General features: G+C 35.1%; 1 protein-coding gene across 3 annotated transcripts in view; it reads right to left on the reverse strand.

Moving 5' to 3' along the window:
- The window catches only part of LOC149796726 (FHF complex subunit HOOK-interacting protein 1B-like), an 87,852-nt gene that overhangs the window by 66,159 nt on the left and 8,218 nt on the right, over nucleotides 1–13,475 (reverse strand). For all 3 annotated transcript variants that reach the window (XM_089961373.1, XM_089961375.1, XM_089961372.1), the window contains exons 3-4: nucleotides 13,015–13,173; nucleotides 8,088–8,174 (exon numbers count right to left, since the gene is read on the reverse strand). In XM_089961373.1, coding sequence (XP_089817499.1) covers nucleotides 8,088–8,174; nucleotides 13,015–13,173 — 246 coding nt within the window. The remainder of the gene's footprint in view (nucleotides 1–8,087; nucleotides 8,175–13,014; nucleotides 13,174–13,475) is intronic.

The raw sequence follows: 13,475 nt of genomic DNA on the forward strand, positions 1-13,475 counted from the left end.
TCAAACACTTATCAAAATGGTACTAACAGCTGCCTCGCTAGCCGCTCAACTTGAAGAAGTTAGTGTTAGGACTGGTCGGCCTGGTGTCAGATAAAGTGACTGGATGGGACATCATGCTACATGTCTGCGGCATGATACCCCAGTGATAGACATCACTATAAACTGCCACACTGCAGACACTGTAGTGATATGACTGAAATTTTTTGAAAGCTTCATTAAAAATCCAAATCACACACACACACACATAAACACAATGTTGGCATGTATTTTAGTTCTCATTTTGCTGATTTAGTTTTCAGGAACCTGGAATGGTATACCTATTAGACCATGCTAAAATGGACCTAAAATTTTGATATGGTGATGCATTATCAACTTCCACTGGGTGTTCTTTAAACATGAGTAAATGCTTTATGTGTGTGTGTGATTTGAATTATAAACATAGCTTTTAAAAAAATCAGTCATACTGCTACGATGTCTGCACTGTGGCAGTTTATAGTTTTGTCTAGCAGTGGGACATCATGCCACAGAGATGTAGCATGATGTCCCAGTCAGTCACATTATCCTGACATCAGGCTGACCAGTCCTAACACTAACCTCTTAATGCTGAGCACCAAGCGAAGCAGCTGTTAGTACCATTTTTGTAAGTCTTTGGTATGACTCAGCCTAGGATCAAACACACAACCTCCCGTATCCTAGGCAGACGCTCTAACCACTAGGCCACAGAAGCAATCTAAATGCTTTGTACATTTGTCAATGTAATTCTCATTTGTCAATACTTTCACATCAATGCTTGTCATACATTACATCAGTTGATGCTTTTCACATTATTTTTTGTCAATGCTTTCGCATTTCTAAATGTTTTTCACATTAATTTTATCAAGTTTACAAATGTTTTCTCATGTGTCAGTGTTTAATACATTCTTTTTTCCAACACTTTATAGATTTTAGCGTCTTTTTACATTAATTTTGACAACACATTCACATTTTTGTCAATGCTTTTCACATGACAATGCTTTTTTCCATAATAATTTTGTCAATGCATTCAAATTTGTCAATTCTTTCACATTCATACTGCCAATGCTTTTCATATGACAATGCTTTCCATAATAATTTTGCCAATGCATTAACATTTGTCAAAACTTTTCACACTAATGCTGTCAATGTTTTTAACATATGTTAATGCTTTTTCCACAAAAACAATTAACAAGATCCATGCCTGTCTTTGCCCATGTGAATGCAGTGTTATTCAACTCCTGCAATATGAAAATGATAAATGGTGATCTGGAGATAGGTAAAATAGCTTGGTGTGGGGGTGTGAATGGGAGTAGGAGGAAATGAGTATTAGATAAGCATTAGCTGTAGACTCCAGATCTTTCTTTTTTTCTGAAAATATTCTTGTCTTTCTTTTGATGGGAAATTTACATAAAACACTTCTTCAAAAAAGTGACTGATAAAACTAGTAAATGATATTATGTCATCTTTACCGATTTTTCACTAGCACATCTGAGTGCAACTTTGTCTCTTCTCTGGCTCTTATTTGGCAAACATGTTCATATATAAAGGGTATTCTGTGAAGTGAAGGGGAACACTGATTATAGCAATGACTGTAGGATGTATTCAAGAAGCACCATCTGCTGTTAAAATAATTTCATAGCAAAATTACAACTCACCTCATCTTGCAAATGGATCTATAATCGACACTCATATAAATTAGAATCAAGACAAATCTGAAAGACTTCTGCAATTTCAATAAAGCCCTCCAATGACCATGTTACTGTCACATTTACTGAATACTGTTGACACATAAAAGGCCAGTGGGGATTTCACTGTGTCATGTCAATTTTGGAAGTCCATGGAATGAAAACCCCCATAAAAATTATTGTTACCATTTGGAGACATGATAAATTCACATTTATAAAAATGTTGCCCCCATCAGTGGAATATCCTGAGCCAAATCTTGTCAACCATCAATCTTGTCATTCATCTGTTACCGCTCTTCCATAGATGTAACCGTGGTGATGACTTGGAAAGGTGGGTCTCTATTATGATAATGTAAGTACCATGGAAGAAACATATTTTACTCAATTTTCTTTTTTCTTTCTTTTTCAGATATGTTACCCAATCATAATACATAAACATGTAACAGACAGCAGTTGTTACATCCCCTTGCTCTAAAGTTGGGCCTGTGTGACATAGATGCAGTTTGGACACAAAAAATGTACTCCCACAACCTAGAGAAAGTAGGGTAGTGTACTTTGTATGAATGACTTTGGAAGATAAACTGTTGTGTCTCACCATATCAAATTTTAGGATTAAAATAAGGCTTCAGAATGACTACCATCTGATGACTTGGATGATTTCAGTTATGGAACAGTTGCACGTGAATAACAGGCTAGTGGTGACCACCTTAGCCTCATGAGCTGATAAGAAATTCCACCTGGCTTTGTTTATTGTCGGCCCAAGTGGAAAACCCATCAGTTCCAGGATTACAGAACCTCAGCAAAACACTGTCACTTCCTTGTTCATGTGGTAAGAAGAAGCAAGGTGTTCATTCTGTTCCTGTCAGTGATTACCTTCAGAGTCCAAAGATAGTTGTATCAAGACAAAGAGCTAATTATCATCAGCAGGAACCTGTTCTTGAGGAGGAAAGTATCGGCTTTCATAAGAGAAATCAAACCATCATGGCATAACTGTAGACAGTATGGGTCTAACAAAATGGCTGCTCTCATCTCTGATTCTATTGCTGTAGCTAAGATGTCTAAGGAGCAGGTCTTGTACAAGAGCCAAGTCATGAATGCACTGGAATATGGTTCAATGGTTGCCTTAATTAACCATGCCAGAATCCACAAAAGATACAATTACAATTTTATTGGCTGATTTCGCTGGGACATTGAGTTTTCTACCAACTTGCTCATGCATACGATGTGGCAAAATCGTCGACTAGAACATGCAACAACTGAGAAAATTCCCAATGGGAGAAAGAGTTAGGGGACTGTGTTCATTTTTGCTTTCTAAAGTTACAGAAGACATTTTAATTTATAAGAAGAATTAGAGTGCCCTTTCCAAATATTTCCTGCTGTAATCAAAAGCAATTTGTTATGGTCTTTATCTATAGGCAGCGGATATGCATGAAGCAGTTCTGAAGGGGCAAAATTAAACTCACGTGGAATGAGGGCAGGATGTGGGCAATGTGGTTAATCATGTTGGAACCTGTGCATATAGCAATGTCTAGTGGTTGATCCTTTAGCACTCCCACCATGAATAGGGGATGTTTTTCCCACTTGCTGAGATGGTGCCTCAGATAATCCAACACTCTGATGAATGGGTCTCATAGGCCAAGTTTTAGTCACCAATTAGGATAGAAAGGTAATCAGCAGGGATCTCATCAACTGACAAGATGGCTTGCGGCTTACTGAGAAGCAGGCTCTCATCTTAAGATAAGACTTCTCAAGTGGAGTGGGAACCTCTCAATATTCTAATTAAAAGAAACTCAAAACCTTTCGGGGTCAGTGATGAAAGGTCACTGACTAATTTTTTGGACCACCAATCCATATGGATGAAGAACTGATTCTGAGTGAGATAGCATCTGTTTTTGTAATCCGAGATAAAGCATTATGGAAACAAAGGACTTCACGTCTGGCTACAAACAGGTCTCCCTCCTAAATGGCTCTGGGGATTGACATCTGGGTATATTTTCTGGACTCGGGTGACCAAAGGTACTGATTAAGAGAGATGCAATCTTAAAAAGGCCAAGGGTAAGATCACAGTGAGATTGTGTTGTGAAGGATGTTGACCCTTCCTTTGTAAGGCAACTGTATATTTTAGAGAGTCACCGATTTTCAGTGAAGGGTGTCTCCCATTCCACTGTAAAGAGTGAAGACATTCTGAATCCGCACAGAAAACATGACAGTAGGTTACTGGATTCAGGATACCAGAGGAGTCTGTAAGTCATCCTTTGTTCCACTGTTTTGCAAATACAGCTTCCTCATAATATAATTCAAATGGCTGGCCTGGTCCTGTTTGGGTGTGGAAACTTGAATCATTATTGCTTCTTGCCACAATGCTAGAATATCAACACCTTTTCACATTTTATGAAAATGTTTTGTAATGAGATCTGTATCAAGAAAGCCTCTCAAAAGTTTATCAGATCATGGACATCATCTGGTGGTGCTGATGTATCATGGACTTGATCAAGAGAGTCCTGTAGTTGTCTGAGAGTGCAAGGTTTATCACGGACATCATCCAGTGGTGCTGATGTGTCATGGACTTGAACAAGAGCGTCCTGTAGTTCTCTGAGAGTGTAAGGCTTATAATGGATATCATCTGGTAGTGCTGAAGTATCACAGACTTGATCAAGAGATTCTTGTAGTTCTCTGAGAGTGTATGGTTTTTTGTAACCTATTGCATCAGATGATTTAATGTTTAATGGAAACTTTTCTTTGATATTTGATATGGTGTAAGTTTACCTGCCTGTGTGCCAACACCTGTATATAGTGACAGCAAAATAATGGCATGCACAGTTCAAATTTGTAGTTAACTTTTTCTTGAGGGATTACAGAAAAATTTCAGGAATAATTGCAGGTATGATCAAAGGCAAATCAATTAGCTGACAGAATTCGTAAGTTCTGAATTGAAAGTAAAGTATTACATATCTTAAAGCAGGTAATAAGAATAGCACTGATAAACTTTCTGTATAATGAAGTCAGACACTGAAGTGAAAACTATTCATCTATAATGAAGGTAGAGAGAAAAACCGACTGAAACACAGCTAATCCAGTACACTTCATTGGGGTGAGAAAACCGCAAATAATAAAAAGGCACAAGTGAATTTAATATTTGCAAAGTCTTGAGAAAGATCATGCTTCCGATCACAAGTGGAAGTAGTAACTGATTGGGATTCATTGTCAATCCTATCCAAGGGAAGACCACTCTAGTACCACTTGCAATTTAGGAAGCAGACAACTTTTAAGTATTTATATTGCCAAATGAAGCCAAAACATGTGGCAAATATAGGGTTTTATTTACATTGGGAGGGCTGAATGTGTGAGGTGGTGGATGTATTCCTAATGTATGAAGATTGGGTAACAAATCTGAGGAAACATAAGTGACTCTTATGCAAAAATTAGGTCCCAGTGATGCAATTTTGGTATGACTGAGATGCAAAAATTAGGTCCCAGTGATGCAATTTTGGTATGACTGTGCGACTCTCATTGATATGCATCCTATAAAAATGTTCAAATACTTTAAGTGTTTACTATACAAATTTTCATATGGCTTTTGTGTAGTTCAAAGGCATGAGACATGGATAGCTGAAAATACAAAAGACAGGCAAGCATACAAATTAGATCACAATGGTCTATTTTACAAGTGATGTGTCACTCTCACTGAGATGCATGTGCATACCAATATCAGAGATACTAACCCATTTGGAATGGATGGATAATACAAATAAGCAAACTTCTACACAATCATACTGCATCTTCCTAGGAGCTTATGCAATCAAGGTCTGGTGAGAATAATTATGGCATATGCAGGAATCCAATTCCAGAACCTTGAAAATATTCAACATTTTGGGCCAAAACAAAAACCATAAACATCAGATTTCACAATGACCTCTAATGTTCTTTTCTCTTTACCTCTGCTGCCCTGCCATTTTGCACCTATTTACAGTCTAATCGACTAGTTTCCTATCATGTACATATAATACCTTTGTTACACTGAGGAACTATATTTTATGTATCAGTCTATGTTATTTCTGCAAAAGTAATTTTCCAAACCTTTGTACACATATAAAACTCCTCTGACATTCCAAAAAATTTTTGAAAACAATTCAAAATATGGAACTTTCACTAAAAATGTGTAATTAACCTGCAAAATTCATAATGTTCTATCTCTCTGTAATTGTTTTGGGTGCAGGTGAAATAGCATCCAAGATGTTATGGGCACAAATGGCAAAACAAATAAAAGTCATTCAAGCATGAAAATCAAGTCACAGGGATGTAGTTTCAGTATGGGAGAATTACTCCTGGTGAGATATATTTAAATACCAGTTTTAAACTGTAGGTGCAATAGCATCCAATATATTGAAGGCATAATGAATGAACTGCTAAATACACAAAACTCACTAAAATGTGAAAATTAGATCAAAGCGACTTAGCTTTGGTACGGTTGAGTTACTCTTGTTGAGATGCATCCACGTACCAATTTTCAAGAGGCTAGGTCAAACAGTGTCAAAAATAATGAGTATGCAATGAAAGAATGGCTTAAAATGCAAAAGGCACTCAAGCACAAAAAAGATCACACTTACCTGTTTTCTTATAGCTGAATAACTCATACTGAGATTCATCCACATATATGTACCAATTTTCATGAGTTTATGTGAAATAGGATCTACGACTTTGTGCATATAATAAGCAAATGATCTAAAAATAAACAACTCAATCACTAAAATTAGGTCACATAGGCATAGATTTGATGTGACCAAGTTACTCTTTTTGAGATGTGACTTCATTCAAAATTTTATACGCGAAGGTGAAATAGGTTCCAAGATACTGTGACTGTAATTTACACATGAATTCACAGATGACTGCAAATGAATAAGCCTAACCGAATGAATGGGTGAAACATCACATTCTCTTTCAACTTTGTTGACAAGGGGACAAAACGAGCACCAGAATAATCACAAAGATGGGTAACCATGAAAAATGTTAATACAAAAAAAATCAAAGATTTTTTTGTTCTTATATGATTTTACTGCTGTGCTACAGGATTATCAACATTAGTTGGGCTTTTGTCCAAGGCCTGGGAAGATGATTTATCCCATTTAACAGATGCCTCTTTATTTAAGATCCATTTCTGGCTGAATCATAATTATCAATTCAATAATAAGAAAGACAGCTTCATAAGTCAAAGCAAAGACCCCAATATTACAAACTTCTCACACCCAAACTCGATCTCACTCAAAATTCAGTTGTATGATTGACTGATATAAAAATGACTGCCCAATCAGAATCTTGGTTAGACTCGTATCACGAGTGGGTGAGTTTGTCGTTATCTGTTGATACAAAGTGTAGCACAAAGGATAAAAATCTTAAACTCCATTAACATATTCCAAAAAATAACCATCCCAAGATGAAAATTTTGTATGACTTGGACCTTTGTTCTTTTTCAAGACCAGTCTCACCCAGTCATTCTTCATTTGACAATATATCATTGCAATAAGTAGGCATGGACCAGTCTCACCCAGTCATTCTTCATTTGACAATATATCATTGCAATAAGTAGACAATAACCATGAAATATAACTTAAAATTATTGCACAATGGAAAATAAACCAAACATTTTATTATAACTCTTCCATTTAAACAAACATGATATCTAGGAAGGCAGCTTTTAAAAATATATACCATGGTACCTGGATTACTCCAAGAACTGATATAAAAAATGGCAAAATAAATTGCAGCTTCGGTGACTACTCCATGCTGAAAGTGTCTTCCCTGTGTTTTCCAGGAAAAGCCCATATGAACAGACAAATGGACAAATATAGATTTCAGCTCTCATTTCTGACAGCTTAAACCAAGATACAAAGCACCGAATGCAATTTTCTGTAAGTGAATCTAATCGGCATTCTTCACTTACATGGTATAAGTCTGTGGGAAGTTGAAATGCATTGGTTGTGACAAATACTATTAATAACTCACTCAGCCAAACTTCATATTGTGTGAAATTTTAGTAATGAAGGGGGAATTTTTTAAAATTTCTTTAAATTACAACAAAACCTATCTTACTAAACACTTTATATAAAGGATACCTCTCCAAAAAGGACAAAATATGTCGTCCAGTGAGTGTTCTTTATATAGGTGTCATAGTATTTAATAAATTCCTCCTGACTACTGCATAGTAACTGTGAATATCCACTGCGAACTATGCTATCTGGAATACAGTAAAACTCGCTATCAATATAAAAGAACACATAGCTTGCAATACACTGATTCTAATTGGGAACATATACATATGCAAATCAACTAAAACAGAGCAAAGAAAAAAGCATCTCTTCAGCTAAAGAAATATAGATATCTATTACAAACCTGGTGTAATGCAGGTCCCAGAACAGGCACAAGGAATCCATTGTATATGTAGCTGATCAGCTGTTCTCTAACCAGAGGGTGGGCTATCTATAAAGAGGACATACAGAATATGGGTTTGACAGAGGCATGCAGAAATGAAGACTAGGGGGAGATGCATGATGGGTATTAAAACTACCACTAATAATACACACTATTCACCTACTCATAGACAAAATGGTAACAAAGGACCACATTGCAAGAGTATTGACAAAAGTGTAAATTTTATTGGACAGTACATATTCAAACAGACATAGCAATTTTTAAAAAAATCTGCATATGAGTTAATCAGTGTCAAAGAAGATATAAAGGTAATGATTAATTATTACATTCTTAGATACATTTCCTCTGTTATAGTGTTGTAGTGTAAATTCCCTGCTTAAATTTCTAACTAATATGTATTGGGGGCTGGGGAGTCTGTCTGCACCTCTTGGGGTTTGCCAGTGTGGTTTTGTGAGAAAGCTTGTGACTAGCTTCCCGTGGGTCGGTGGTTCTTCCCAGGGTTCTCCCAGGTTCTTCCTCCACCAAATACGGTCTTAAAATTTACATTCTAAAAAAAAATTCTCTTTAGACACAAAGCTAGAGTTCAGCATTTGCATGTCATTGAAAAACATATCAACAAAAAAAATCTCCCATTAATAGAAAACTGATGACTATTAACAATTTCTTTCCATCCAAATCAATAATGGGCTAATAATAACTAGTTAACTTGTTGAACAAAGATGCTTTCACATAAAAGTGATTTTTACGATTCACCATTTGATGCATGTACAAGTATGGTGACCCTTTCATCAGATGCCAAAACTTACCGGATTATTTTTTTTCTCTTCATGATAACTTGTATTTATACAAATGTATGTCGTTTCTTGAAAATTTCATTACCATTATACACTATTTCTGACAGTAATCATACAAGTCATCGACATGGACAAGTAAGTATTGGGATATGTTTCTCAATTATCAGGGTCTAAAATTCCAGTCTCCTCTGAAACATAAGCAGTCTTTGCTGTATATATAAAATCATATGGGTTAGGGAGTTATAATTCATCCCTTATTAAAAATCATGGGGAGCCATGGTGGCTCGGTGGTTCATGTGCCAGACTTGCAGTTTCAAATCCTACCATCAGATCACCCCAGGTTGACTAATGTGGCATGTTCTTGGGATAAGCACTTTACTCCAACTGAGCAGGCACTAAACAACATTCTTGTGTTGTTGTGGCCAAAAAAGAGCATGAACCCAATAAATGATATAGATCCAGGGTCCAGAGTTAGGGCTCTTCATGCAAGAACCCTTACATCCTCCTGACTAGGCACTTAGAAAGTTGTGAATAGTGGCATTCATCTGCAGCAGACACATTGGCTAATCAACACAGCTATTAAGTCTCCTGTAAATGCAGTCAATTCCTTGATAGAAATCAAGGTACATGTACTGTATATCTTGGGACAAGATTAAATAAATGATTTTTTTTTACTGTCCCATAACCTACAGTTAATCTTTTATAGAACCAGACCATAAATCACAAAACATATGGAAATGAGACAGGCTGTGTTGAATTTGCCCTCCCTCCAATTTTATATAAAAAAGTAAGTAAATAGAATGCTTATTTGATAACAGACCATAGTTGTCTTAATCACTGATGTTAAGATATATAAAAAAAATCATATATGACCATCCTCAGAGGGTTCAATAAGTTATCAAACTTAAAATTGGATCCAATAAAATCACAAACAATGGAGAAAAAGAGGGAGAGAGAAAAACAAAAAACAATGCTTGCTTCAAGGCAATTATTGCATGACAGTGTATGGTGCAAATTAACCAAGAGTGTATTTTATCCAGGTTAACAGTATAACAAAATATTTGAAAATAAAAATTATTATTATAAAATACATTCACTGTGAGCGTGAAATGTCAATGTTTTTTATAACACTGGATAGAAAAACTATTCTTAAAGACAACAAATGCTGTATATGTTGTTATATCCTGCAGAAATCAACACCTGTTTGTATCAATGATGATAACAACACCTGTTTGTATCAATGATGATAACAAGGTGGCAAACAATTGAAGCTTGGTTGGTAAATAAACACATCTAGTAGAGAGAAATTAAACCAATGGTTTCAACTCAGGTTATCAAATACAAAGGATATTCTATTTACAATGCAAGCCAACCCCCAGAAACTAACTTCGGAATACTTTAAATATGCCAATCTTTTATATTCCAAGTAGGCTGACATAGCAAAGTCATCCTTGGTTTCTTTATATTGGTATTCAAAGACATTTAGAAAATAAAATGAAACAATGGAAAAGTTGGGGCACTGTAAGTGACATTTTGAGAACACATTCCGTGAAATCTACTGAAGTGTATACCACAAATAAATATATTTTAACTGTGAGGATTGGTCACAGCAATTTCAAATAAGCTGTTAACTGAAAATTGGACAACTTGGCACTTAACAAGTATCAAATGCAGGGTTAAATCAAAGGGTTGGGAAAATAAAGTGAATACTGCCATTACAAGTTAAGGACTTTGCACTGGCAGAAAACTAAGGAAATATTACATGGGAATTAGATCTGGTTTTAAACAAAGGCAAATATAAATCAAATCAGAATCTGTATTTCATCAAGCACAGACTACAGCAGAACACAAAATATAATACAAGCACAAGTTGTTTGGTGTTGCACAAAAATGGAAGCGATATACTTGCTAGTAAACACCTGAGGGTAAACAACCTTGATGGACACTTTACTCTGCAGTAATATTTAATTGATTATTTTCAAACATTTTAAATGTAATTGTATTGTGTAATGAATACTGTAATGAAACAGACCTATATGCATTTCTTGGTGGGAATTGTGGCATGAAAATGTAAAAATATTTGAATTTTTAGTATTTTGTATATACTGTAAACATCTAGAGTTTCCAATATTGCACCTGGATTTATAAAAGTTTGGTCTTCACATTTTTTGTAATTAAAAAGAAGGGTATAAGCAACACTAACAGTTTCTTTTTAAATTATTTTTGAATAAAATGTCAATTATTTTAATAAAATTTAAGTGTGAGTGCAAGTTTCAAATGATCTCTTTAAAATCCAACAACCGATACCCTTTACCAGCGAAACATTAATATGAAATTTGAAAAGATGTCCCAAGACATATGACAAAGAAAGATTAGTCCCAGAACATACAGAGCACAAAAATATTACTTCTGAAATTATTTTTTTAAGGAATACCAAGACATATAGTGTCACAATATATATAAAACCTATGGTCTATAGAAGTTATAATGAAAAGTCACAAATATACATCCAACAAAGCTAAAAGTCCTTTAGATGCATCCTTCAAAAAGATGCAAAAGATTATGGCAATTTTACATGGAGAGAGAATATTATAATACAGGTTAGAGGATTCTAATTTGTCCTCTAGGTACTGAGTTTGTGTCCATGAGATACAGCACCTATTGCCTTGCATGCACACTCCAACCACCACAACCTCTAGAATAAGCACATTCCAAAAAAGGATGAAACTTAATCATCAATACCAAAACTTTTGCATAGCAAAAACATTCAAAAGGCAACTCAGTAATTTTCTTCTAAATACATAATCACTCCAGATTTCTCTGACAGATTAAGGTACACAGAAGCGAAATCATAAATATGTTCCCAATAGAATGGTTAGTACTATTCTACTGGATCTTGCAAGATAAAATAAAGTGAATTTTGCATGAAGAAATAATTTTACCATACAGGTTAGAGTTATAATCCATTCCCTGATGGGCATCAAAACAGGGTCTGTGCATAACAGCACCCAATACAAACCCTACATCCTCTCAACAAAGAATACACTCCTAAAAACGGGTGGAACTTAAGTCATTTATTAGACACAATCACAAGGTGACCCAGTCTTTCACCCTCCTCTATGAACACAGTCACTTCAGATTTTTCTGACAGAAATCAAAGTAGAAGTATATAGAACCTATTATATATGTTTCTATGGTATAACTATAATGCATGTACAGTACAGCCAAGTCAGTGCAGGTATGGGTATGTCAGGACATGAGAAGTTAGAAAAACATGCGAAATGGGAGATTATGCATGTTCAGATGGATAAAAGAAAGACTTGAAAATAGTAAACCTATGTCCATGTAGCTGTTGTATAATGAACTCTGGACATTAAGCTATCATGAAACGTTCAAGAATAATTGAAAAACAATCTACATTATGTACAGATTATCCACCTGATAAATAAAATTCTGTCCAAAAAAAAATACTAGAATTGTTATAGTTTTCTGTAGGCTCTGCAAAAAAAAGTTCTTAAGTTAAAATCAATTTTTAACAATTAATTTGAAAGGCATATCAAAAGGACTTAAATTTGTTCATAAAATATGAATGCCTGGCTGCTTCCTCTTTAACCAAACATAACCAATATTAGGTAAGTGTGAAATATAGGTTATACTAACCTACTTTAATTGGAAAGGCATTACCCTGAAAGTTGACCTAATGACAACAGTGTGTGAGAAACTTATTTAAATGAAAAACTTAACCATAGTGTTACAGACAGAAGAATACGTATATGCATGGCACGGCCTAACCACTGAGAAAAAATTTAAAAAGAAAAATGGTACTGTCGCATGCATAACTACTTGCAGCATACATATTTCTACTGTATATCACCAAGAAACTCAGCTGACAGTGATGCAAAACCTCCATCATACATTTCAGTAAATTTGAAAAATTTATGTGTGAATATGCAAGTATCCATGATTAACTTGACCTGAAAATATAAGGCTTACACATTTTATTTCAGACTCATTACTTTTTAATTTAATATTATAAGTTACTTCATAATGAATCACCAATTTTTAAAATACTTCCTGATAAGCTAAGTTACTACCTGTACTACAGCATTGCAAAATTCTAGAGTGTTTAGAAACATCATCATATCTGGCATCTCCGCAATATCTTCATCTGCTATCCCACGCCAGTCCTCAAATGAGATGTCAATTTTCCTTGGAAGGTCTGAATATAAACCACTTAGGCCTGTTGCTAATACCTGTAAATAATTAAAAAAACAGATGGCATTGTAGAAACGAATGAATATAGAAAGCAATGTTTTTATCTATACATGAATATTTAACATTACATGCAAAATCAATGCCCTGAAAGCCTTGTCTCTTATAAATTCACATATCCACATATGCCCCAAAAACATATCTTGAAAGTCTTGTCTTTGATGAAGTCATATGCCCACATATGCAAACATGCGCTGAAAGCCTCATCTCTGATAAATTCACATTCCTACTTGTACAAAATCAATGCCCTGAAAGATGTGTCTCTGATAATTCACATCCCCAC

Source organism: Sinohyriopsis cumingii, chromosome 6, assembly GCF_028554795.1.
Source record: "Sinohyriopsis cumingii isolate HCF-2022 chromosome 6, ASM2855479v2, whole genome shotgun sequence".
In the NCBI taxonomy this organism is placed as follows: Eukaryota; Metazoa; Mollusca; class Bivalvia; order Unionida; family Unionidae; genus Sinohyriopsis; species Sinohyriopsis cumingii.